The sequence below is a fragment of the Euleptes europaea genome, chromosome 7, assembly GCF_029931775.1.
Source record: "Euleptes europaea isolate rEulEur1 chromosome 7, rEulEur1.hap1, whole genome shotgun sequence".
In the NCBI taxonomy this organism is placed as follows: Eukaryota; Metazoa; Chordata; class Lepidosauria; order Squamata; family Sphaerodactylidae; genus Euleptes; species Euleptes europaea.
In genome coordinates, this window is record NC_079318.1 from 53,784,831 (window position 1) to 53,812,655 (window position 27,825).

General features: G+C 43.5%; 1 protein-coding gene across 1 annotated transcript in view; it reads right to left on the bottom strand.

Moving 5' to 3' along the window:
* Positions 1-27,825, bottom strand: part of HHAT (hedgehog acyltransferase) — a 155,540-nt gene that overhangs the window by 9,247 nt on the left and 118,468 nt on the right. The window contains exon 9 of the mRNA XM_056853378.1: positions 5,721-5,922. Within this exon, the coding sequence (XP_056709356.1) occupies positions 5,721-5,922 (202 nt within the window). The remainder of the gene's footprint in view (positions 1-5,720; positions 5,923-27,825) is intronic.

Consider the following 27,825-nt stretch of genomic DNA (forward strand, 5'->3'; position numbering starts at 1 on the left):
TTATAGAAACAGCTGCCCCCTCTTCATTTCAATATATTAGATTTCCTATTGAGAAGCTAAGTATAAAATAGCTTGAGGAGGGACAGACAAACTAGTTTGTTTTTAACAGAGACTGTGTGGTTTTAGTGCTGATGATAGCCCTGACCTGGAGGGCCCAGGCTAGCCTGATCTGGTCAGATCTCAGAAGCTAAGCAGGGTCAGCCCTGGTTAGTATTTGGATGGGAGACCACCAAGGAATGCCAGGGTTGCTGTGAAGAAAGGCACTGGCAAACCACCTCTGTTAGTTTCTTGCCATGAAAACCCCAAAAGGGGTCGCCATAAGTTGGCTGCGACTTGAAGGCATTTTACATAACATGATACCATGCAGGTTAAAAAGGGATTCATACTTTAGGGCTGTCAAAAAAAAAATTCGGTACAGTTCGGATTCGGCTGAATTTGGCCCTTGTGGGTTCGGTACGTGCCGAAGTCCGAACTCCCCCACTTCGGATCCGTTCAATTCGGCGGGAATTCAAAGTTCGGAAAAAAAATTCGGCCGAATAAAGCCATTAAAAACACAATTGCGCCTTTCCGCGGCTCTGGGGGGGCATTTTTGGGCTTAGAGGTCCCAAACTTTCAGCAGAGCTTCAAAGGACGTATATTGAAAGACTCCCCAAGTTTTGTAAAGATTGGGTCAGGGGGGGCTGAGATATGGGCCCTGAAAGGGGTCCCCCCACCCTTAATGTGCATCTCTCAGCAGAGCTTGCTGCCCACACACAAAGCTCCCAGCCCCGACAAACAGCTGATGAGAGCAAGGGCAGGGCAGGTGCTAAGAACTTTGCAAAGCAACACAACTGAAAAGCAACACCTTTGCAAACATGCAAAGTGCAGGGCAGGTGTGAAGAATTTTGCAAAACAATACAACTGCAAAGCAACACAAGCACGCAATGCAACACCTTTGCAACAGTGCAAAGCAACACCTGACACCTGGGAGTTTGCATACCATGGAAAGGGACAGAGGCAGCTAGCTATGCATAATGAGCAGGAGGGGGTGGAATTTCTCCTTTTGCATTGGACTTGGGACCAGGCAGATGCATTCTTTAAGTCACCATTTGAAAACCAGTTTTGAGCAAGCATCAAAATAACCTAACTGATCTTATGAATGAGGAAAAACCTGAAGAATAAAAATGAAGCCCCCCCCCAAACCAGGGAGAGAGAGACTGGAGGGGGAACACACACCCCAGGCAGAACTGGCAAAAGCCCCCTTTGACTTCCCCCCCCCACCCACAGAAACTGCTCCCTCCCCACACACACATACAGACTCTGCTTTCCCCCCCCACACACACACAGAAAAGAAAAATTATAGATTAAAGCCCCCAAAGGGGTCTTACTGTGGCTGTCTTCTGTTCCAGCAGGAGGGGCTGGGAGGCTGGGTAATCCAATATGATTCCATTTGTATCCAATATAAGATCCATATGTATGCATTTCTCGAGGGTGATCCATTCATCCCAATCGGGAAAAGGGGAAAGCCCATATCTCGGGGGGCCCTGACCCAATGTTTACAAAACTTGGGTGGTCTCTTAAAAAGCCTTGTCTGAAGCTCCGCTGAAAGTTTGGGGTCGGCACACCCAAAAATGCGCCCCCTGCAGCCACAGAAAGAGAAAAGGGGGGAGCCGATATTTCAGCCCCCACTGAACCCATCTTTACAAAACTTGGGTGGTCTCTTAAGAGGGATTGTCTGAAGCTATGATAAAAGTTTGGTGGCTGCACCCCCAAAAAAGCGCCCCCTGCAGCCACGAAAATGGAAAAGGGGGGAGAGGAAAAAGGGGTGGAGCCCATATCTCGGGACCCCCTGACCCAATGTTTACAAAACTTGGGGGGTATCTTAAGAAGCCTTGTCTGATGCTCCGCTGAAAGTTTGGGGTTGGCACACCCAAAAATGCGCCCTCTGCAGCCATGGAAAGAAAAAGGGGGGGAGCCCATATCTCGGGACCCCCTGACCCAATGTTTACAAAACTTGGGTGGTCTCTTAAGAAAACTTGTCTGAATATCCCCTGAAAGTTTGGGTTCTGTACCCCAAAAAATGCGCCCCCTGCAGCCACGGAAAGGAGCGAATGTGCACAAGCACCCCCTCACACACACATGAGGATTTCCCTCTCTCTATCTCTTTCCCCGGCCGGCCGCACATCAGCTGATTCCTCCAGTACTCAATCCTGACTGATTGGCCAGAAGAAGACCCAGCTTGGCCACCGATTGGCCAGGGGAGGAGAATGCTGCTTACTGAAGGTTATGCTGCTTACTGACGGCCCCGAATTGGCCGAATTTATTCGCGAACTCCCGAACTCACTGAATTCGGCCCCCCCCGGTTGCCCGCCAGTTTTGAGTTTGGTTCCTCCCAAACTAAAAACCGCCGAATCAAGGGAAATTCGGCTGATTTTCAGTTCGGGCCGAACCGAATTGACAGCCCTATCATGCTTAGACTGGGCTTAGTGTTTGCCCCAGATGTAAATGACTGAATTAAATGTACAGATTCAGATTTATCAGTAAAAAAAAAACCACTGTATGAATACAAGCTTCTTTAGGTGACCTTGATGATACTTTGTATTATCAACTGTCATAATTAATTTATTCAGCATGGAATGAAAATCCATGCCATTATTTCCACAGTATGAGGAAAGCGTCAAGTTATATGCATAAACATGGACAGGCCTTTATCATATTCAGTCATGCCTAGAAAAAATGGAATAAGAACTCATATTCCTGATGGTTAGCAGGCTTTTCAGTTTTAGAATCAGTGAAGGTTAATGGAGAGCACCGAAGGGGTCTGATTCTGATATAAAAGGAACGGGTGTGTGGCAGAACTCTCTATACAAACATTCCTTTGGAGGAGGCAAGAAATATCATTGATAGATTGCTTAGTACTAGGACGGATCCTAATATTCCTACTCATTTTCTACTCAGTTTAGTTGACATTATTTTTGAAAATAATTTTTTCAGGTACCATGATTCCTTCTTTCTGCAAACACAAGGAGTGGCGATGGGTGCAGCATGCGCCCCGTCAGTGGCCAATATTTATATGATTTCGTTTGAGGAAATTTGGACTAAGCATCCGGTTTATCTAAGACACATTCTTCATTATTTTCGTTATATTGATGATTTATTTTGTATATTAGATTCTGCTGACTCTTTTGATATTGTGTCCAGGACTCTTAATTCGTTGAATTCCAGTCTTAAGTTCACTGGTTCATGTGATAAACAAGCCGTTGCATTTTTAGATCTGTGGGTCTTTAGGACCCTGGAGGATACCATTGCCGTAAAGCCCTATCGTAAACCCACTGATGTGGGCGCAGGTTTGCATTTCACCTCGAATCATCCTCTACACCTGCGCCGCAATCTACCATTCAGCCAACTTTTAAGGCTAAAACGGAACTCCACGTTCCCTTCGGACTTCCACCCGGCAGCACGGGAGCTTTGTGGGGTGTTAAAGCGCAGGGGTTATGAAGACTCTGTTCTGGTTTCAGCACTTGACAGAGTGACAGACAGGGACAGAAAGGGGCTCCTGGAATCTTCCTCTCACTCAGATGAGCAATCCAAGGGGGTATTTGCCTCCTTACAATTTAATCATCTTACATATGAACTCCAACGCATCATCAGACGCCACTGGCACGTCTTGTTTAACATTCCAGGCTGTTCTAAACCTCCTATTTTTGGTCTGAGAAAGACCAAGTCTATACGGAATTTTTTGGTTCAAACCGATAGTGTCAGGAGCCTTCCTAGGGTTAATATTCGGGGACATCACAAATGCGGCACATGCGCAATGTGCCCGTACAGTCTTCCCATTAAGGAAGTCAGTTCCTCCAGTTTCAATTTTAAATATTCCTTACAGCAATTCACTAATTGTCTTTCTAAAAATGTTATATACGCGGTCTTATGTCCCTGTTTAAAAATTTACATAGGCTCCACCTCTCGCCAATTAAAAATACGCATTAGCGAGCATAGAACAAGGATCCGTTCAAAAACTCTGGAGGCTCCGCTCACTGAGCACTACATCCAACAGGGCCACTCTGAAAATGATATTCTGTTTTTTGCCCTTTGGCAGTATAGACCTCGCCCATATCAACATCAAGACGTTATGAAGATTTTACATCAACAGGAGATGAGATACATCCATTTATTTAAATCTTTAGCACCTTTAGGACTCAATAGTGAGTTCGACTTGACAAGCTTCCTTTAAGGCTTCAATCCGTTTCAGCTGTGCAGGTAGACTATTTTGGTTATAATGAGGATTCAGGCATGACTTGGTACCAGCCATCAGAGATAATAAGAAGCCCTATGGGTCGCTGGTCACCTCTGGGTAAGATATATATGCATATTTGTAGATATTTATTTGAATTGTTTGTATTATTAGAGATTATTGTGGGGTTTGTATAATTCATTGCAGAGGACGCTGTACCCAAAAAATACAAAGACTTTGACTGAAGAAGCGACTGACTGCGAAACGATTCCATTATCCGGAGAGATCGTTTCATTTCATTTCAATTTGAACATTCATCTTGAATATTTATTTTGGAAGCATCATCCACAACTTTTCGTTATTTGGAATACGGTGAAGTAACCTGTGTTTATTTACCTTGGAGTTTCGGGAGGATACCCGACAGTGAGACTGCTTGTTTTCTCACCTTACTGTGTTTTCAATCGGAACTTACCTGTGGACACACCCCTGTTCCATTGTATTTGGGGTTCCGGACTGTCTTCATACCTGCGTGTATGCTTTGAGTTGTTTTTTTCCTATGTTATTATTACATAATAGCTTCTTATGAATTGAGCTGTGGTGCTGTTTGTTCCCTTAACTACACGTTTATCAGCATAAGTAGCAATTATTCAGTGTTAACCTCCAGGTGGTGGCTGGAGATTTCCCGCTATTACAACTGAATTCCAGTTGATAGAAATCAGTTCACCTGGAGAAAATGGCTGCTTTTGAAGTGGATTCTATGGCATTATACCCCACTGAAGTCTCTCTCCTCCCCAAACCCTGCTCTCCTCAGTCTCTACCCCCAAAATCTCTAGGTATTTCCCAACCTGGAGCTGGCAACCCTACAGATTGACCTGGGGCCAGTCACTCTCTCAGCCTAACTTATCTGAGAGCATTGGTTTTGTGAGGATAAAATGAAGAAGGGCAGCTGGGGTCCCCTTGGGAGGAAAAGCAGGGTATAATAATCTAAATAAATAAATAGAAGGTTAATCCCATGTTCAATACCTGACATTGGCATTTTAAAAAAGCATCTCAGATATTAGGTGTTGGGCAAGATTCTGTCTGAAACCTTGGAGAGCCTTTGCCAGTCTGTGTATCTGTCCATATAGACCAATGGCCTGACTCAGTAAACAGCAGATTCAAATGTTCTACATTGTATTGTACCTGTAGCAATGATGCCACATCACCAGTGTGGCATGGGCTGGGCCACTAGGCCCTGAAACTCTTTAGCAAGTACATAATATACCATAACGAGCCACATATCCTATTATGAACCTTCAAGATAAAACATATGCATTATTTGTAACACAGCAAAATATAATCCAAACAAATAAATGTAAATAATTTTTGAGTAGTTGCAAACTTAATCGCGTATACTCCTACAACATGCAGAACTTTCAGTTAATGGCTCAGCATGAATTAGGTACAAAATTAAAATCTATTCCTAAATGCAACTGGGAATCTGATGGACAAGTAAACGAAATATACTTACAATGAAGTCATGGACAGCTGGAAGAGAAACCAGCCTCTTCGCTCCGTTTTCAGCAGTTATTCCAAGCCAATTAAGCACAGCCCAGGACCAAAGGTAGCTATGGCTACCATGCCAATAGCTTACAAAAGCAAATGTGATTGCTGTGGAAAGCAACATCTTAAATGTGCTGCAGTGCGATCCTCCCATTGGGATGTAAATATACCTGCCAGGAGAAATGATCAAATAGAAGTAATTAGGACCTCTGAAACTTCAGAGAAAATGCTACTGTAATATTTATTTGCTTTTATAGTAATGCTACAATGTTGCTTTGACTAATTATCTGACATTTTCTACCTGCAACCTCTCTAGATTCTTCATAAGCATGGAATACGTCATATAAATATTTAACACACCCCATTTGGCAAGATGGCAAATCAATTTTGAGTGGAAATTGCCATTAACCGAATGTGTAGGTCAAGCCACATCTCCAATGCAATAGAGCTGTTTAACACTGACAGCTAAGGGATCAGCTACACATTTCACAGGAGGTCCTTGTCTGGATTTCCTGGATTTAATTTAACACAGCTGCAGGGAGCTACAAATTTGAGCCACAGCACTGGAAAGAAGGGTATTTAGCCCTTTTCACTTGTACTATTTTACTTGATCTCCATCAACCCTCCTGAAGCTGACCTTTTCTCTTATCAGGAGAAAACACAGTTGGGGGGAGGGGGATTGAGATTGGCAAAACAGCTTATTTTCCCCAGCACCACAGCTCCAATCAAGTTCTGAGGAGCTTGAAGCTGCATTAAAAGCGCACACACACAAAAGACCCCATCACAGATCTCCCAAATGACATAATATAGCCAAGGGGTGGAACAGGATAACCTTAAGTGGTAATAAAGTTCCTGTTCATCACCAGATATTAATTTAGTGCAAAGACTTACCCAGATACCTTGAAACAGCAAACACATTATCGAATAACTTTTATTAGGCATTTTTATTACCTTTCAACAATTGATTTGTGGTTTACTATTTAGGACATTTGGACAAAATGTTGAATTTTATACAAATAGAGATAAAATGTGGTCTTCATTCTGAGTACCTTTGTTAAAAAATTATTTCTTTGGTGATATACCAATTTTTTCATGATGGTTTTGTCGAAAGAGTGGTGCTTCATATTTGGAATTGCTGTAAGAAACTGCTGTCAGCTTTAATATGTCAGGTTTCTGGTTGGTTCTTATCTGGTTTCACTGACAACTGCTTTGAAGTGAAATGGTTTAGAAATGTAGCAAATAAAGAAATAGGGGGAATTACAGAGCCCTCACTATACAGCTTTTAAGGTTACATCATCTTTAGAAGGTGAAGTGTGTTTTTTAAGTCCATGCTTGAAAGAAAAGGAACAAACTGTACAAGATGAAACAGACAAATCTAGTTGAAGAAAGTAATTAGAACTCCCAACACTTATTCTCAGATGCTTCAGACATCTCTAAGTAGTCATTGTTTTTTTCTGTATGACAACCAACACTAGTCTTTGAAGTCTTCCTGCTGAAGAAGTTAATCTGTGACATTTCCCCAAGGAAAGTTTGGTGTTTGATTACGGGATTCTAGACTCAGGAGCACAACAGTACAAGTGATGAATTGTAAGTATAATATGTGGAGCATCGGATATAGTGGCATAAAATTGCTTTCTGTGTGCTACTATCCCATTGGAGATATAGGGTTAGATCCAGCTGGCTTTCTTGAGTCTCATCTGATTCCCCTCTTTATTCCAGCCCCCATTCCACAAGACATTTTCTCACAGGCCCATGATCTCCAGCACAGCCTTTTTGGATGGTCAGAGGAGTTCCCTCCACCTACTTTTACCAATGGAAAAGATGGTTGGATACAACTCATACACTCCAACTAAGAAGCTGCCTTAGATTCTTCAGTAGCTACACATCTGCAAACATTGAAAGGATCACACTGTGTGTTAGAAACAAGAGTGGGTGCCAAGAACTATGTTCAGCACAAGAAGACAGGCATTGTATATTGTGGATAGAGGTAAGCTGATAAATACACACTGATGTGGATACACAATGCACAAGGAGTTATATGGTCCCTACAATGTACTTGTAAGCAGTTGAACCCCTCCTCCCATTAGAGGGTGCCATGGAGGCACGGGGGCCAATGACTGGCAAAAATGCAAGACACTGCTCTCCACAAAATGGATGCCCCTCAGAGAATTTTGGGATCTATCTTGTGTGTCAAGTCTGAGCAGGAAAGAAGTTGGCCGCTGAACTTCTCCCTTGGCCCTTAAGGTGTGTCTGGCTGGACAATGAGGCTAGCTAATCCCCATTGTGTCATTCTATGGTGATTTAATCAGCGCTCTGAGCAGACCATTACTTACCCTATCTGCACCCATCCCAGCAATCAATTGGTATTCAAGAGAACAGCCCAGGCATTCTCTTGGGTCCAGACAACCCATCAAACCTCTCCTACCCTTTTGTTGGAACCCTGGAAAAGCAATCAATTCTTTGTCTCTGGATTTCTTGCCAGCTTACCTCATACCACCTCAGCACCCATTTGGGGGTATAAATATTGGTATTTTGGCCATTCATATTGTGTGTGTGTTCTGGATCTGTGCGTGTACCCCCACTTGCATGTGGGGCCCTTTCTTCTTTGCTCCTGGAAATGCTGGCTGTTTTCCTCCTCAGTGCTGCTTCCCTGGACATCCCTTCAAGACTGGTAACTATTACCCATTCATGAAACCCTATCCAACTTCCTCCCTTTTCTCTTAGGCTGTTACCACACTAGGTATTTTCAGCGATGTATTAAGAGTTTGGAAATGTTATAAAAAATACTGTTTGCACTTTCTATGTATTCCCACCGACGTATTAAGAGTTTGAAACGGTTATAAAAAATACTGTTCGCACTTTGTTTGGCTCATTTAGCTCTTCCAACCATTTTTTAGCTGTGGCATCCAAAAACCCTTTTAAAGTGATGTTTTTATAACATTTCCAAACTCTTGATACATCGCTGGGAATACCTAGTGCGGTAACAGCCTTAGTCAGCTGTTGTAAGCTTTACATGTATATGTTCATTGCTTAAAATATATTTCTTTTAAAAATATTTTATTCTTGAATAAAACCTGTTTCAATTATACCACTGGCTTCTTATTTAAGAGTTCTCGCCAGGGACAATCCTGGTATACACAGGTGATCGATCCCAGTTACCCCCCACCCCTTCGCTCTCTCTGTCTCCAGCTAATTCCCCCAACTAAAGTGGAGACTGCCAGCTCAGGGTAACACGCTCCAGTCAACATCCTGGGTGCTCCATGGCAAGATCTTTTCTGCCTAGGAAGGGCTGAAGCTGACTCACTAGTTGAAGCTGGTGAAAGGTGCCCTTGATTACCAGGGGCACCTGTTTATCCAACCCCATCCAGAACACGAGATAACCCATTTCCATGGTCAGACCTTCCCCCCAACCTGTAGAACCTCCATTTTGTTGGAATTAAGTTTCAGCTTGTTAGCCTTCATTCATTTCAAAACTGCCTCCAGGTTCATAGTGTACCCATCCTCCCTGAGATTTGCTAGCAGCACGAGACAGAACTGACTGTCATATGCACATTGGTGTCAGCTCTGTCATATGCATATTGGGGTTTTAAAAAACACTTTATTAATAGTTTGTTATTTTTAACTCATTTTGTCTGTTTTTCTCATGTTTTACTTGTAAACTGCCTAAGGCAGGTTTCTTAGAGATTATAAAACACCTCAAGCAGTGGCTCAAAGTATCTGTATATTTAAATTGTACTAATCACTAACCCTTTATTTGTTGTGGCTTTTAAAACAAGGCTAGGGTTGCCAGCCAGGAGCCTTTTTGCTAGCCAGGAGCATTGGGTGGGGCAGGAACTATGAAAATTGGCATTGTATGATTCTCTAGGAATTCCCTACATCGCTCAGATAAAAACCATAGAAATGTGAGAAATTTCTAGATTGGTGTGCAAACCTCTGTGACACATGAACACACATGAAGCTGCCATACTGAATCAGACCATCAGTCTATCAAGGTCAGTATTATCTACTCAGACTGACAGCAACTCTCCAGGGTCTTAGGCAGAGATCTCTCACATCACCTTCTATTTGATGCTTTCAACTGGAGATGCTGGGGATTGAACCTGGGACCTTCTGCATGCCATGGAGACAGACACCAGGAGCAGGAATTTACCTACCATAGCTGGCAACCTGGCAAGCTTAAACAGAGCCTATGCTACAGTCTTACGTGTCACCAGAAGTTAACATTCAGACCAATTCCGATTTCTCAAGAACAGTGTTAATGTTGTTCCACTCCACTCTAATTCTCTATATTGTGCTACTTTAGTAACATAGGAATGCAGAACTATTGAGAGGAACTGGGATACATGGAAAACACCAGCCCAGCACTTCCTTGAATGCAGTCCCTGATAAGATTTTGGCATGTGACCAGATTGTTCAATGTGGTTCCAAATCACTCAGAGACAATGGGGATCCACTGCCATTCAATTCCTACTACTACTCCACTGGTGTAACATCATTTCTGGGGAAAACTCAGAAGTGTCACCGTTCCTTTCTAGGAATTGCCAAAAACTCTATGGTTTTACCACAAAGTTTCTAGCAATTCCTAGAGATGTGTAGTAAATTTGGGGTTTTCTCTGGAACTGACATCACACTGTAACCAACAGCCACCTCCCCATGTCCCCATGTCCCCCCCCCACCTCCCAATGGGTGGCAGGCCAGGCCTAGCAACACTAGTAGAGAGTGAGAGAATCTTCTGTAACATAAAAAAAATGCCATATAGAATGAAAATAAAAACACCAAAAGTTCCCATCGACAGAACAATAACAGGGCAATCCTAAATATTGACTTCAATGGACTTGGAAAGGTGTAATTCTGCTTAGCACCGCACTATAAGATGTTTACTGGCTTCTTCCACTTAACCTCAAAACAGCAGTTATTCCACTTCGTTGAAGTCTTATATTTGGTCTAACAGGGTTTGGAGATAATAAAAAACACTATGTGCTTCTCTATCCATAGTATATTCCAGCGTCTGTTAAGGTCAACAAAATTCTGTTAACTATGAGGATGAACACCCAAGGGTACAATCTGATCCTTAAAGTATTAATTGTTTTCCATGAAACCTTCATATAACTAAAGGAAGATTTAGTTGGCTTCACAGTAGAGCAACACTGCTGTTTGTGCAAATAATCTCTATTTGCACCAATGTGACCATTGCTGGGAAAAGGCTTAGAAATGATGGTTTTAATTAAAAACCGTGTTTTCAATTCAGTTCAGTTTACATGGCATCTATTGGTTCTCCCTAGGTGACTTCTCAGACAGCTTTGCGGGAAAAAGAGGATTCAATTTTCTGACTTTTTATTATCTAGTGTCAGCAGTTGGTTAATTGAGCAGCATTAATTTTATGCTTTTCTTTGAAAAAGCCTCAGAGGTGAATCCTTGGGGCACGTGGGTGCAGTATCGATAGTGGAACTGCCGCTGGGTTACACAAAAATTCTGTGGCAAAATTCTGCATGCAGCTGAACAAGCATTGAACTGTGATTTAAATCACTGGTTAATTCTTTCAAGAACTAATATATGTTCTTTTATTTAACATTAATGGTCTGTGCCATTGGAGAGGGACCATGGCTTATGGGAGAGGCCATGGTTCAATGGTAGTGCATCTGCTTGGCATGCAGAAGGTCCCAAATTCAATCTCTGGCAACTCCAGTTAAAAGGATCCAGTAGGAGGTGATGTGAAAGACCTCCACCTGAGAACCTGGAGAGCTGCTGCCAATCTGAGTAGACAACACTGACCATGATGGACAAATTGTCCAAATTTAGTATAAGGCAGCTTCATGTGTGTTCATGTGGCATGAGAATACAGTTGAGATAGACCTCAACTCAGTAGGTCGATAAGGATGGATTTCACACAACTTCAACAAGCCAAACGTTTGCAATTTGTTCAAGACAGATAGCAAGGAAGCTTTTTTAATGATGTAATTTGACTTCCAGACAGATCTCTGTATAGGGGTGACTTTTGTCTCAGCCCTGCAATTTCAAACTGATGTCACGTGCTACTTTCCGAGGTGGTAAGCAAGGGATGGAAGCTATAATTCTGACCAATGGAAATCTTATGCCATTTCTGAGATTTTTACCAGGCAGTGCCACATGCCTTCAAGCCACAAGGGTTAGAAATGTGCCTTCAAAAAAAAAAAAAAAAAAAAAACCAGTGAAAGATTTTTCAGAACACCAAATTGCACACTGAGCACCATGCAAGCAAAGTGCAACTAAACACCAACACATTTTTCTTTTAGTGAAACAGCTTGCTGCACAGCTTATGTATCCTCTTGCTCTAATGCAGGGGTCCTCAAACTTTTTAAACAGGGGGCCAGTGCACTGTCCCTCAAACACTGTTGGGGGCCGGGCTATAGTTTGAAAAAAATATGAATAAATTCCCCGCGTGTGCGGGGGAGGAGGAGGAGGCGCGAGGGGGCTCTCCTGAAAAGCATCCTCCTCCAGAGCCCAGACCTTCCCTCTTCGCTCTGGGGCTCGGCCTTCCCTCGGCAGACAAGGCCTTACCCCTGCCCCGGCCTCCCTTGCCCTCTCCGCACGCACGCACAGAGGCGAGTTAATGGGGAATAAAGAGGCTGGAGTCCCCGGCAAGTGCCTGTGCCTTACAAATGTAGTGGTTAAGAGCGGTGGTTTGGAGCGGTGGACTCTGATCTAGAGAACCTGGGTTGATTCCCCACTCCTCCACATGAGCAGCGGAGGCTAATCTGGTGAACCTGGTTGGTTTCCCCACCCCTACACACAAAGCCAGCTGGCTGACCTTGGGCAAGTTACAGCTCTGTTAGAGCTCTCTCAGCCCCACCTGCCTCACAGGGCGTCTGTTATGGGAGGGTATGGGAAGGGGCTTGTAAGGCAATTTGAGTCTCCCTTTAGTGGTAGAGAAAGTCGGCATATAAAAACCAAGGCCATTTATGCACGGGAGGGTTTGCCTTGGATTTGCCGCTCTCCAGATGCGCATTTTCCCCATCCGAATTCTCCAAACTCTGCCCGGGGGTGGGGGGAGCTTAGTTCTGAGAATTCGGATGGGGAAAATGTGCATCTGGAGAGCGGGAAAGCCAAGGCAAAACCTCCTGTGCATAAATGGCTACTAGTCTTTTTCTTCTTCTCCCTGGAGGTATGCCCAGCCCCCCCCCAAGGGGCCCCCTACAATTACCTCCAGGTAACAAGGATAGCCCCGGGAGGAGAGAGAGAACGCTGCCCGACTAGGAACGCCAGGGCCACGTTGGGCTGCATCGTGGAGGGCCCGAAGGACCAGGCGCAACTGCATGGAGCTCGAGGAGGCCAGGCCCAGGCAGCCACAAAGCTAGGCAATGGGTGAAGTCTCCTGGTGGGGCGTGCTGCGGAAGAGAAGGGGGCGACCGGGCCCAGGAAAGTGGGTTTTGGCCCTGGGAGGGAGAGGGTGAAGGGGGCGACTGGGTAGCGTGTGAGGCGGCAAGACGCCTTGTGTGCCCAGGAAACGGGGTTTTGGGCCGGGGAGGGTGGGAGGGAGAGGGCGAAGGGGGCGACTGGGTGGCGCACAAGGCGGCAAGACGCCCCGCTTGCCCAGGAAAGGGGGTTTGGGGCTGGAGAGGGAGAAGGGAAGGGGGCAACTGGGGCGGAAGGGAGGCTTCCGGCTGGGCGCATGCGGCCAGGAAGCCCAGAAAAGCTCTGGGAAGGGGGGCAAGGGGGGACTGGCTTTCTTGGTCCGTGGGCCGGACAAAAGCCCTCCGGGGGCCGGATCCGGCCCCCGGGCCGTAGTTTGAGGACCCCTGCTCTAATGGAAGGCTGAGAACTACTACAAGTGTTGTGGCACATGTGCATTCTTGCAGAAGATGTTACAGAACAGGTAGTTACAGAATAGGAGCCCCGTGGCGCAGAGTGTTAAGCTGCAGTACTGCAGTCAAAAGCTCTGCTCACGACCTGAGTTCAATCCCGACGGAAGTCAGTTTCAGGTAGCCGGCTCAAGGTTGACTCAGCCTTCCATCCTTCCGAGGTTGGTACAATGAGGACCCAGCTTGCTGGGGGTAAAAGGAAGATGACTGGGGAAGGCACTGGCAAACCACCCCGCAAACAAAGTCTGCCTTGGAAACGTCGGGATGTGACGTCACCCCATGGGTGAGGAATGACCCGGTGCTTACACAGGGGACCTTTACCTTTAGTTACAGAATAGCGGGCAGCTTCCTTCTGCCTAAGATCTTTGGGGTTCATACAGCACACGCTGCAGTGTAGACTTGAGGACATGCCTTCTGAACAGAATTCTGCATCTTGATATTGACCAGAAGAAAGGCCTTGTTGCCTAAAAATAACACATACTATACCCGCAAGACTTGATTTAACGTTCTTAATTTATTGCCCTGTAACTTTCATAGCAGCATAACAGCAAGGGGTTATTCATTCAGGTGTGCTAGGCAAAAAGAAAAAGTTATTTACACCGAATTACTACACTATTCAGATGTCTTCTGGTACTCAGAGAAGGGTGTGTGTAACTTATCACCCCATATTTTCTTACAGAAGATTCTGAAAGAAGATAATGCTGTCAGCAGTTATGATACTGGTACAGTCATTATATTAATGATTGTTATCTAAAAATGCTTTCTTCTTGTTCTGTTTTACCTATGTAATGAAAAGAATTTACAATTTAAAGTAACTCTTATTAACATTTGCATTTGTACAAACAGCACACCATGGTATTTTCTACTATATGAGCTCCTGTTCCATGTAACTGGACTGCTTTTTCAAGTCCGCTTATCTACTGCCAGCAAGCTGTTCCATTTAACCAGCACATCATAATTTTAACTCACTAGGTGCCCATTAGTAAATTGGATAGATTATGTAAATATTACCCTTCAAATCCCTGCAGTATCACAAACATAATTACTGAAGTAGTTAAGAATGACATTTCTTTATAAAGGAAAACTTTCAAATCCAATAACCATTTCCTTAGTTTATTACAAGTCACAATCCAGAAAGAAGAGACAGAATCATTCTTCCTTTCAGGTTTTCTTGCCTAATGGTCTCAGTAAAGACTTCCATGCCTTCAACAAAACCACACTTTAACAAATTTATTTAGTAGTACATTTTTACCCTGCCCTTTCTCCAAAGTCCTCAGGATGATATATGTGGTTCTCTGCTCTTCCATTTTATCTCCACAACACCCTTGTGAGGTAGATTTGGCTGAGAATGGCTGGCCCAAAGTCACTGGGTAAGTTTCAAGGCATGTTGGGATTTGAAAGCAAGTCTTCCCAGTGCTAGTCCAGTATTCTGACCACTACACTACACTGGTTCTCAATTAGCACTACGTATTCTTGCAATAGCTGCATTCTTGTGGAATTTTAATGTTTTTGCATCAAACCATCTGCATGCTTGTGAACATTTTGGCACCAAACTCTCTCCAAACTCTCCACTAAAATGTCCACATTTTGTAATTTCTCCATTGTTCAACGTGTCATGTTAATGCTTATGCTTTGTTTCAGCTTTGTTTCAACTGTTTTAGATTTCAGCAATCCAAATCCTTTGGCACTGTTAGCTGGATGGCCCAATCTGTTGACTGTATTGACTTAAAACTGTATATCCCTGGGCCTGGTCTGGCTCAATCTACCAGCGTCCACTATGTAACTGGGTTCAGGCTGGCTGTGGCTACCACACAACTGGGTCTGCCATAGCCACCATGCAACTGGTCCAGGTTTGGTCCAGTAGCCACTGGGCAACAGGGCCAGACCTTATCTGAGGACAGTTTGCCAGGGGGAGAGGAGAAGAGGATAATAAAGATAGGCTGGCTGGTGGGTGGAAAGAAGGAAGCAGAGGAGAGGCTATGTAGTCTTCAAGGGAAGGACAAGAGGAAATAGTGGAGGAGGAGGATGAAGGGGGAAATGAAGTGCCCCCAATAAGTCATGTGAAACCAATTAAAAACAGCAAATAATACACATTGAAACAATGAAAATATATAACCTGGAAAGAAGGTCAGTTAGGGAATGCCTAACAGATAAATGTTGATGAAACAGATAAATCTGCACCCACTAGCAGAAAACAGTGACTGAAGGGGGCAGAAAAATCTCTCTGGGGAAGGAATTCCATAATTCCCTTTATGGACTTTGATGGACCAATGTTCTGATTCAGTATAAGGCAGCTTCATGTGTCCATTTGAACACAGGGGGAATTGTCAAATTCCCTTCCACTGTGGAAAATGTCCTTTGGATTCAACTCAGTGCATATCCCCTTCATCTCTAATTAAAAGCAACAACAACGAGGTGATGTGAAAGTCCTCTGCCTACGTGTGTGTTCAATATACAATGTCAATAATGGAGATGCAAAGATGCAATTTTCATACACATGTCCAATGTGTCTAATATTTTAGAAGGCATGGAGCTGAGAAGAATAAGGAAGGTGGCAACATTGTAAATAACTGGATGTCAATTCTAGCTGGAAATGGATCGGAGGAACCAATTAGCTCTCTCCCTCTAGAACTCACTTTCTACTTTGCATTTTCTTTCAAATGAGATGCTTGTAATATATAATATATTTATTATTTGGGTATCACTGGAATGATGGTATGTAAGTGTTGCATTCCTGCACTGGGTCTGTGTGTTCTCACATGTGTGCTGCATGTCTGCCTGCATGTAAAAGTATGCTTCCTCTTCCTGCCACCACCCCAAGATATAAAACACAACCTCTCAGTAACCAGTGCCTTGGGGTACAGTATAGCATAGGGTATGGGAGGTAGGGGAAGGCTACAATGGGAAGGGGTTATTGGCAGAAATCATCCCCTTGCAGTTGTACAAGTGCTTGCTTTGTTTGTATAAGAACTAATGCAGCACAGAGGGGCATTTTAAAGTATTTTTCCAGTGGTTCCCTGATCATTCACACATACTTAATCAACTAAAGCACAATTCACTAAGGGTTTTAGAAGAAAATGTAGTCTTGATTAGTCCAAAGTAATGCATGTTGAAGTATTTAGATCTGCTGGGGGAGGTTGAGAAAAAATCTGGGACAGAGAAATGACTGCTTCTTACAAGGCAGCTGCACCTATGTACAATAAAATAGGTCATGATCTCCTCCACTCGGAGACCTCCTATTAATGTTTAGATATACCTTAATATTCCAGGATGAAAGGTGCTCATATTATGGGGCCTGGGCATGATGCTTTTTCTTTACTCTGAAGATAGCAATAGCCTCAAGCCATGTTCTCCTAAGTCTAAGCACATAACTATGTTGTTTCAAAGTTCTTATTTTTCTGGAGATTGAAACCTTAAAAAAACTTTTATGGTTTAAGATGGATTTGTGCTGCAGAAAGTAGATATATAAAACCATCACCTTTTATTCAATGTCCCTCGTCTGCATTCAAAACCATACCCATTTTTTTAGTGTCAAAAATAAAGTTGTTGTTTTTTTTTAAATACTTTCTTCTCCTGTATACCCTGCAGAGAAATCACAGCTAGCTTAGAGGGAATGGATTTTCTTCCTTTTAGCACAGCATCGACTGAATTGTTTACTAAGTTCCAATTGGTTTAAAGCAGTGTAAACCCTTGGAAGATGATTTGCAAAGATTTCAGAAATAATTTTGAAGGCAATAAAACGGCAAAGTGATTTACCTGAGTTAGTACTTCCAGCTATCTTTGACTCTTAATATGTGGCATCTATATTAATCCATTTGGGAGGGAAGGCAGAATTGTATAGCCCAATTTTGTCAGATCTCGGAAGCTAAGAGGGTCGGTACTTGAAAGGGAGACCACCAAGGAGGACTCTGCAGAGGAAGGCAATGGCAAACCACCTCCACTTCTCACTCGCCTTGAAAGCCCCTTGCTGGGATCACCATAAGTCAGCTGCGACTTGGGGGCACTTTACACACACACATTAATCTATTTTTTAAAGCTGGTGGCAAAAAAGGATTAATTTGCTTAAAAACCTAATGTTTTTAAGTTGGTTCTCTACACATACAGACATTTGTGTCAGTTTGCTTGCAAGTAATAAATGCACAATTTTGCTCCTTCTTCATGAGGAAAAAAGATGGGGAGAGGTGTGATAGGGTTGCCAGGGCCCTCTTCGCCACCAGAAGGAGGTTTTTGGGGTGGAGCCTGAGGAGGGAGGGGTTTAGGGAGGGGAGGGACTTTAATGCCATAGAATCCAATTGCCAAAGTGGCCATTTTCTCCAGGTGAACCGATCTTTATCGGCTGAAGATCAGTTGTAATAGCAGGAGATCTCCAGCTACTACCTGGAGGTTGGCAGCCCTCAGGTGTGTATACCCTACTACTTTCACCTCTATTTCAACAGCATCTCATTGTTCTTTCTTCTTTGCTCTTTTACTAATACACAATTCCTTATTCTTGAGCACTTCAAGTACATTTGTTCAGTCAGTACACCATTCTTTTCATGTATTTAATTTCCTGCTCTTTCATAGCTTAAGGAACAACCCACTCAAACTATTTGAATAAGTACTTATTTTGATTCTCGCCATCTCATTTTTCACATTTTAAAAAAAAATTCTACCCTTTCTCCAAGAAGCTCAGGATAGCACACATAGTTCTCCATTTTATCATCAAAACTGGCAGATTAAGTTTAAAGGAAATAATTCATCCAAGGTCACTGTGAAAACAGTTCTTGTTATCCGGGCTGTGTGACCGTGGTCTTGGTATTTTCTTTCCTGACGTTTCGCCAGCAGCTGTGGTAGGCATCTTCAGAGGAGTAACACTGAAGGACTGTCCTTCAGTGTGACTCCTCTGAAGATGCTGCCACAGCTGCTGGCAAAACATCAGGAAAGAAAATACCAAGACCACGGTCACACAGCCCGGATAACCTACAAGAACCAATGAACTTTGACCATGAAAGCCTTCAACAATATTTTTCACTGTGAAAAGTTTCAAGTTCCACCCTCCAGCAGCCGCAGCCAACTATTTTCAAATGGTGGATTGGAATGCTGGGGGGGGAGGGGGAAAGGAGTTGGACAGTTTAACTGTTGGCCAACTGACAGAGTTGAGGGTTGTTGGTTTTTGGTGTGAGAAGGGTTAGCAGTAGGCTTACCAGGCCCTGCAGCTCCACCGGCGGGAACTTCGCAGGGCCATGGTGTTAGCGCGATATGTGCCCACGGAAGTGACGGGGACGCTCTAGTGATCCCGGCCAAAACTCTATGGTTTCCATAGAGTTTTAGCCGAGGGTGCTAGAGCGTCCGCGTCACTTTCGAATTTACCCAAAAGTGACGCGTGCGCCACATCTGCACGCGTGTGCCCGCAGTGCTTGCTGGTCCTCAGCTGGCTGGCGGGCAGCCCGGTGGATAGGCGGTAGTTTACTCGCCACCACCGGGCAATTGGCAACCCTAGTTAGCAGGTATGCTGGTTAGGCAGGGAGTCCATTAGGGACATCTGGTATTTTGAAGACAGTTAGGGTTTCAGTGCTGTTCCAGTCAAAAACCGTTAAAAAGGGGGAAGCCAATCTGTTCTGTGTTGTAAAAGTTTGGGTGCTATTCCAGCCAAAAATGGTTAAAAGTGAAAAGCCTTTCTGTTTCATGTTATAAGTCTGAATCAGTCAAACAAGAAACCTGCTTCATAGCCAGGAGCTGCTAATAGAGTTCCTCGTGATTCCTAGAGCTACCCAGAAGTGACAAAGAGTTGTTCTAGGAATTACTGGAAACTCTCTGGTGAGAATTTCCTGTAAGTAGATGAGGCCTTTTTCTTTTTTCTCCTGGGACGTTGCCCCCCACAACCCTCCCACTGGTTTCCAGGAACTTTCTGGCAACCCTATTTGTAACTGTTAAGCTTTCTCAGGCCCCAGCTCTTCAGTAGGGTTGAGAGGTACTCCCTGGCAACCAGCGGGGGGAATTACCAGCAGGAAAACTAGGCCTTGGCCTGCATCGCTGGCAAAGCGGCAATGTCACTTCTGGTGTGCACCAGAAGTGATGTTATCAACAACACAAGGATGCTCTGGTATTTGGGCAAAACCTCTATGGTGGAAGCTGTGTTTAACATAGAGATTTTGCCCAAATTCCAGAGCGCCCCCACATCACCAGCAATGTGATGATGGCACTTTCAGTGTGCACCAAGTGACATTGCTGCATTACTGGTGATGCAGGCCTTGGCCTAGTTTTTCTGCTGGTAAGTCCCCTGCTGGCCAGCTTATTGCTGCCAGGGAGGAGGCCTGGAGTGGGGGATCCCCTGCCCCCAGTGGGGGCCTGTCAACACTTCCCCCTGGCAACTGTGTTACTGTAATGCAAAGAGGGCTAGAGAAAAGGGAAACAAAGAAACAACCAAGCTGCACATACCACTGAAATAAACCTATTTCTTAGTTGTTTCATCAAGCCTTCTGTGTGGTTCCTTCCTTCCCCTCATAATAGGCCAAGTGAATGCTGAGTGGTGCCCTGAGTCCAGGCACTGCCTTCACTGAAGACTAAATAGTCCACAAAGTCTCAATTTTCAAAATAAAAGTGTAACAAAAACAAAAGTAGTGCATAGGGTATGAAATTTAAGCCTCCAGTTTTTAGATCTAGATATCATCACACAGTGCAATCCTAAAGAGAGTTACTCCAGTTTAAGCCCATTCATTCCAATGGGCTTAGACTCGAGTAGCTCTGTTTAGGATTGTGCTGACAGTCACCCAGCAAGCTTCACAGCTGAGTGGGGATTTGAATCGCAGTCTTCCCAGTCCTAGTCCAACCCCTATACTTCACTACACTGGTTTTGTAGTGGCTTAATGAATTAATATTATGGTTTGTTATATTTATGCTTTTCCTATCATGATGGCAATTGTAAACATAATCAGCAGACTGAGATGCAGTCAACAAAAACTTTCACATACATTACAACATAATCCGAGTGAAAGCATTTCTCCAAAGCATTCAATCGAGTGTATTCCACTAAAGAATATAAATGCCACTTTAAAAAAAAAGTTTGCAATTCAGTATCCTATTACATCCAACAAGGATGATTTTGCTTCCATCCAGGGAAGGCACAAATGCTTTTGCAACAAGGAAAATCTGGGTTCAAGTCTCTGCTCTAATGGTCTCACTGAATGGTCCATATCTCAGCCTCATGTACTTTACGGGCAATTGTGAGGATGGAGTAGGGTTGCCAGGTCCCTCTTCTCAACCGGCGGGAGATTTTGGGGGTGGGGCCTGAAGAGGGCAGGGTTTGGGGAGGGGAGGGACTTCAATGCCGTAGAGTTCAATTGCCAAAGCGGCCATTTTTCTCCAGGTGATCTGATCTCTATCGGCTGGAGATCACTTGAATTAGCAGGAGATCTCCTGCTACTACCTGGCAGTTGGCAACCCTAGGATGGAGGGATGTGAACTGTGAAGTCCTTGTAGAAGTGACAGAATATATATGCAATGATTCAACAACAGAAATGGTAATACATCCTGTGACAATTACGTGGAAACCACACAAACGTTTTTTACAAGTGACTGCGTCTTTAAAAAAAAAACTTTTTGCTGCAACAAGCAGGAAAACAAATTCTACAGGGGAACAAAATGCAGTGATAGTACGTTTAATTAAGACAGTAGCTTTTACCTTCTCAGCAAAGTTATAAGGAAGCTACTCAATTATTCATTGTGTAAGGGATTCTATTGCACCTACCAAAGTCACTGGCAAATTTCCACTAATTTGAAGTCAATCTGCAAAGTACAGATTTCAAAAATGGGCAGTGATAAGTGGGGGAGGCAGAAATACTGTAACTCTAAATCTATTACATCTATTATAGATTTGTTCTGTTAAAATCATTAGACAATATATCAAGAAGAAAGAGAAAGCCTAAGGATTTCTGAATAACGATGAAGAATGGGGGTTGAAACGGCAATTTGGAAAGCTCCACTTGCATAATAGGAACTTGTGTGTACAAATATAAAATTACAAAATTAGACTCCTGGTTTGGGTCAGAGTCATATGGGAAGAACAGGTGGAATATTTGTCCGGGGGCCCATGGTGGCTCCCAGCAGCCCTGCTGCTTGGAGCTTTCCCCTCCTCCCACCACCAGAGACAGCTGCCATTTGGCTGCCATTTTTGCAGGGGCCTAACCACTCTGGCCTCTCTCCCCAGCATAAGGGAAGCTGGGTACTTGCACCACCTCCTTCCCTAGCAATAATACTATCAAGAGAAGATCATCCTGGCCTCCAGTGAATGCAAATGCTTGCTGACAACTCACTCCTTTGTTCTGACATTCATCAAATTAATTTCTCTTCTACTTTTCCTGTCCAGTCCTTTCCCATGTGCACACTGTCTTTTAGTTTGAAGTCAGAATCTTACTTTCATTTATGTTCAGTGCCTTCCACCAACATTGTACACTGAATTTTAATTACCGTGAGCTACTCTGGGAATCAATTATTTTTCATCTGAAAAGTCTGATAAGGTAAAGATGAATGTAGACAAGACAGAGGTGATGCTGGTTGACAAGGCTGATGCCCTTGAGGGTATAACATTTCCCACTATTGATAAAGTGAGTTTATTCTATCAGCTTCAGTTAAGAGTTTAGGTGGAGGTCCAGTTGAACACTGGTTTTTTTCTTTTAAAAAAGATAAACAAGTTGATGTGGTAGCAAAAAAGTATTTTCTCTCTCTCTCAGCACCATCTGGAAAGTAAACTGGCTTCCTTTTGGACTCACGTGACTTGGCCAGGCTGATCCATGCTATGATAACCTTGAAACTATAATATTGTAGTGTCGTTATGAGGCTGCCCTTGAATATAACTAGGAAACTTCAACCAGTGCAAAAGACAGCAGTTCACTGGTTATTTGGTGCAAGCCACTATATTTATTTATTTACATCATTATACCCCCTTTTTTCAAAACAAAATAAGAAGCCAAAATACAAAGCAAATAACATCAAATTCACCACTGCCTTAAAAGCTCAAGACCAAACAACACATAATCATTGCAAGTCCAAAACCTGACCTTAAAATTATACCCTTAGCCTCACAACCCAAAAATACAGCCTCATTAACGATTAGAGGTATTTATACTCATTTTAAGGATTAGAGGTATTTACACTCATTTTAAGAATGTAACATTGGCTTCATGTTAGCTTACAAGTTACACTAAAAATGCTGGTTCTTATTTTTAAAACTCTTCATGGCCTATGACCATCCGCATCACTTCCAGGTAAACCTGGAAGTGACATCAGCGTGTCGCGCAGCTTACGCACACGCCAATCACAGCTCCCCCTTTGCTAGCCTTTTTTTGCCCTCTGATCAGCTGAGGGGCGGTGGGACACCCAGTGGATTGGCGCGCTTTTGCCCACTCCCATGGGCCATTGGCAAGCCTATCTATGACCCATATACTTCATGTTCATGTGGCAGCTTCTCACCAAAGCTTGCCTGCTGTCTTCTTGTATGTGAACATCTTTCTGCCCATTTAACAAATTTTCTATATCCCTTCCTTTCTGTTATGAAGGCATCTAATTTGATAAATTTTAGAAAATTAGTAAGGCATGTTCATGTTTATAAGGGCTTTAAACTGATGATTGTAATTGACAACAAAATTTGTGTAAAGAATATTAACAGGTTTTGTGATCTTAAAGTTATTGGTGGCTTATGACTTTGTTTTAAGGTTCTATAGTGATATTATGATTTTTAACTGCCGTATACCATCTGAGTTCACTTGAAGAGAAACCTGGATTACAAATGCCATAAATAAATAAAATTACAGTGCATTCCTGAGATCTAAGGGCAAAAGCCCTTAGGAGGCCAGGAATGCACTGCGCCGGCATCCAGGGCCCCAGCGCCGGCGTCAGGCCTACTGATGCTGGCATTAGTGGCCCCAATGCTGGCGCTAAGGCCTGGATGCTGGTCCCCACCCCGGGACACCAATGGGCCTTCTGGCTGCATCCCAAAACCGTCAAAGGCACCGCCGGCATCCTGGGTGGCATTCCCGAGGTGTCCCAGCATCCTGGGAGGCGTCCCGGCATCCCAGCAGGCGTTCCTGGGGCGTACACGAGTGTGCAGTGTCAGCGCTAACAAATGGAAGGAAAGATTCATCCAACAAGTACCACGATCACCAACAACTAAGGCTGTTATACATGCACTTCCACCCAGTGCACAACTGTCATATAGAAGGTGGTGAAGGTGGGAGGCCAATAAAAAGGACTGTTTCTAATTTACAATAAATTATTTTGTTTGCTAGTATTTTTGCTTGTTTTTTTTTTTAAATGGGTTTTGCAGCCCATTCCTGAAGGAGGGGTGGTTAGGCACCGGCCGCCACAGCAGGAGCCAGCTCTTTCACCAAAGCCAGAATGCTACCCTTACTTGCGAGCCCCATGGAACCGCTCCGTGGTGTTCCACGGGGCTATGCCCCCCCCCAAATGTGGTGTAACTCGCAGTAAGGGAAAAGGGGGCATTCCCAGCCTCAAAGAGTAGGAAGCTGCCTAATTTGGAGTTCCACCCCAAAACCGCCCTGGGAACACCTTCCGGGATGCCAGGTATCAGATGGTATCAGATGGATGCCAGCATGAGGCTGCGCTGGTGGGGAGACCAGTGCAGCTCCGCGGTGCCCAAGCACCAGTGGAAATACCTCCCGTGCAGGCGTAAGTGCCCATTATCACGGGATAAATGGGCACTTATGCCAGCGCAGGATCACAATGGCTCCTGAACCGATTCACCCCCCCTTTTAGGACTGCGCTCTTAATTATCAATTTAAATTGTGAAGTTCTATTTTTATGGCTTTTAGGTGCTTTTGTTGAATGAAACAAAACAGAACAGAAGACATAGTCTTTTTAAAGAACAAGAGAAGTAATGTAAGTTTTCAGATTGATACCTGCTCCATTCTGAACCTAAATCCACTGCTCCATTCTGAACCTAAATCTTCACTATGTGGAACTAAGAGTAACAAGAAGAGAAATATAGACTAGTTTCCAGGAGTAAAAGGGAACTGTGACATCCCAGACAGAAAAATCTGATGTGGAAAGCACAAAATGTTTTTTTTTTAAACTGAGAACTGTGAGCATGGAGGAAAGAAAGCTTTGAAGATTTACAAGTAATACTTCAGATAAATGACAGGTAAAGTAGAAAACAGAAAAGGAAGTTGCTGCTTAGCTTTGAAATTCATACAATACTAGACAGATATCAATGGAAACACTGACATAGGTACTGCTGCTATAGTGAGCATTTTCATACATTTCTTCCCAGATGACAAGCATACTTTCTATGGCCTCTCCAACGAAAATCTTGAGTGACAATGAGTGCAGATACCTTCTCATCCCTGGGCCCAGTTTCCAAATACTTGTGTACTCAACTGTCTAATCTACATTTCTCCAGCCTGTAATATGAAACTGTAAATGTCAAAGGGACCTGAAGTCAAGGTGACAATTTCCACTGTTTCCCCCTTCCCATTGCAGACCTTCCACATATTATTTCTCAAGGTCCCCTATCCCCCTGGAGTGGCATTTTATGGAGACAGCTGGGCTGCATCCTCCACCACCCCCCACCCCGCTTGCAATGGTAAATTTACTTGGGAAGGAAGAAGGAACTGGCAGGGAGGACTGGCTAGTGGAGGAGAGACCATTTCAAGCCAGGACTAAATAGCTCATAATGGTCTGTGGATTTCTATATTGAGGGACTCTTATTCCAAAATTCACATTTCTAAAATTTGACACCTTAAGAGGTCATCAAAATGAGAATATAAATGTAGTATATACAAGGCTTCTTATGTGTTACTCAATTCTGTTTCACTATGAACAGCAATATTATAGAACTGTTCCGCCCTGAAACGCCATTTGTTTTTAATTTTAAACCACATCAAAAGACTTGACACTCATCAAATGATTTTTAAAAATGTTCCTTATTAGAATTCTTTCCAGGAATTTTTCTAGTCATCACATTCTAATAGACATTACATTTAAAGCAAAGCACGCACATTACCACAAACAAATAACATACTTAGCAACAAAATCTCCTCGATTAAATTTTCCTTTTATGTAATTTAAAGCAGCAGACCACATAATACAGTAGATGAAAGAGCAGCAACATACTGTTCAAAGTAAAGGTGATATGACAGTAATGGCATGATGGTAACAAAGGCTCACATGCATGCTGAAAAATTTACTGGGTTTATGCAATGCTTTTGTCCTGACTTGGATGGCCAAGGGTAGGCCAATCTTGTCAGATCTCAGAAGCTAAGCAGAGTCAGCCCTGGTTAGTACTGGAATGGGAGACCACCAAGGAAGTCCAGGGTCACTACACAGAGGCCGATAATGGCAAACCACCTCCGAATGTCTCTTGCCTTGAAAACCCAATGGGGTCACCTTAAACCAGCTGCAACTTGATGGCACTTTCTACCCCCATCCACTGCTGCTGCAGATGCTTTCAGAGTTACCTTGGGAAAATCCAAATAGATGGCTGCCAAAAAGAACTTTCTACTGCATAGGATCAATGATCGGGATGGGGAAGGAGGACTACACACGTCTAGAGATTGCTCCATTATGAGCCTGCCTGCCTGGAAGAGTTGTCCTGATATTAATTATATTTGCTGAGTGTTCAGACCAAGCTCCTGTGTACCCAAGGACAGTGGGGCAAGACACTGAAGCAAAGGGGGAGAGAGAATGGGGTTAAAATTAATTTGACTGGTAGGGAAATGTGATAGCTGCAAAAGAAGGGTACTGATGTAAGCATGTATGACTGGTAAATGTGACCATGCAAATACATCTGGCTTTAAACGAGAGATAACTAAACATTTCCTTCAGATATACTGGATAGAGCTGTGTATACGGGACATGCCTCTTTCCATTTTGCTGCATAGAATCTTACATGCCTAATGATTTAATGTTGTGCATGACGGCAACTCTTGCAAAGTGGGACATGATGTGAGGAGTAATGTGACTCACATCTTATTCCTGCTCCACCTGTATAAGTACATTCTGCTACTGATATTAAGACTGAAAGCCTATGCCAGTTATCGGAGAGTAAGCTCCAATGAAGTGGCTTACTTCTGAGTAAACATACTAGGGACTTTCTCATGCTATACACACTCTACACACAGTCTCATCTTGCCAAATTTGATGTCCAAGAGGAGACAGTTCTGGCTCACAGGTAGCAGAGATTGTAATGTTTTGATATATTTAATAAGGTGAAACTTTTATTAGATATAAATACATAATCTGACAGGAACTTAGCTGCAATTCTTGTTCTGCTAGACACATAGAAGCCTGATCTATTAAAGAACAAACTCTGCAATCTTTTAACCCTTCCAAATCTGCCGCCTTCTGTAGTCCTTATCGATGTTATCGTTTGTCAAATGTTAGTTATGAAAGAAAAAGTTCAGATCTTATTAAACCTCCAAATTGATCAATAAGCACTAAGGAATGATCTCTCCAAGCCCACATTCCCACAAGTCCTCATTCATGTTATCCATTTTGAAATTAGTGAAGTCAAGCACTTATAATAGTAAGACTACATACTGGAACTTTAAACAAAAACTAAGATAAAAATGCTTCAAGCCAATAAATATCTCAATAGGAGGACAAACTTAGATATAGAGTAAGGAACTCAAGTACCTTCACAGTGAGATCATCCACAGCTACATTTCACAGTCTTGAGGAAAATAACACTGCAAGGTCAAGGAGAAAAATATCCTGAGGCAGACAATTTTCCCCTCATGCTCAGTTTCTCTTCATTGTTTTAAGAATGGTAAAAGGAGGTGATCAGAAATATGGAGCACCTCAATTATGAGACGAGAAGAAAGGACAGGGATAATTGTAACAACGTCTATTATATTCACAGCAGCCAATCAAATGACACATTTTGAACTCTACCCTAGATCTAGCCAGCCTTTTCACTCAATCATGACCAATTCCCTTTCCTGCTACAGCCCCTGCCCTACATGGATTTGTCCATGCATATACTGTGATCCCCTGCAGATAGGGTTGCCAGGTCCCTCCTGGCAACTGGTGGGAGCTTTCTGGGGCTGGGGTGATGCGACCCAGAAGTGACACAGACGCTCTAGCAATCTCCTCTGAAAACCCTATCATTTCCATAGAGTTTTTTGGGGAGAGTGCTTGAGCGTCCCCATCACTTCTGGGTTTACCCGGCAGTGACAATCACTTTCGCCCGCTGACCAGCTGAGGGTCGGTGGGCAGCCTGGTCAACTGGCAGGCAATTAATTG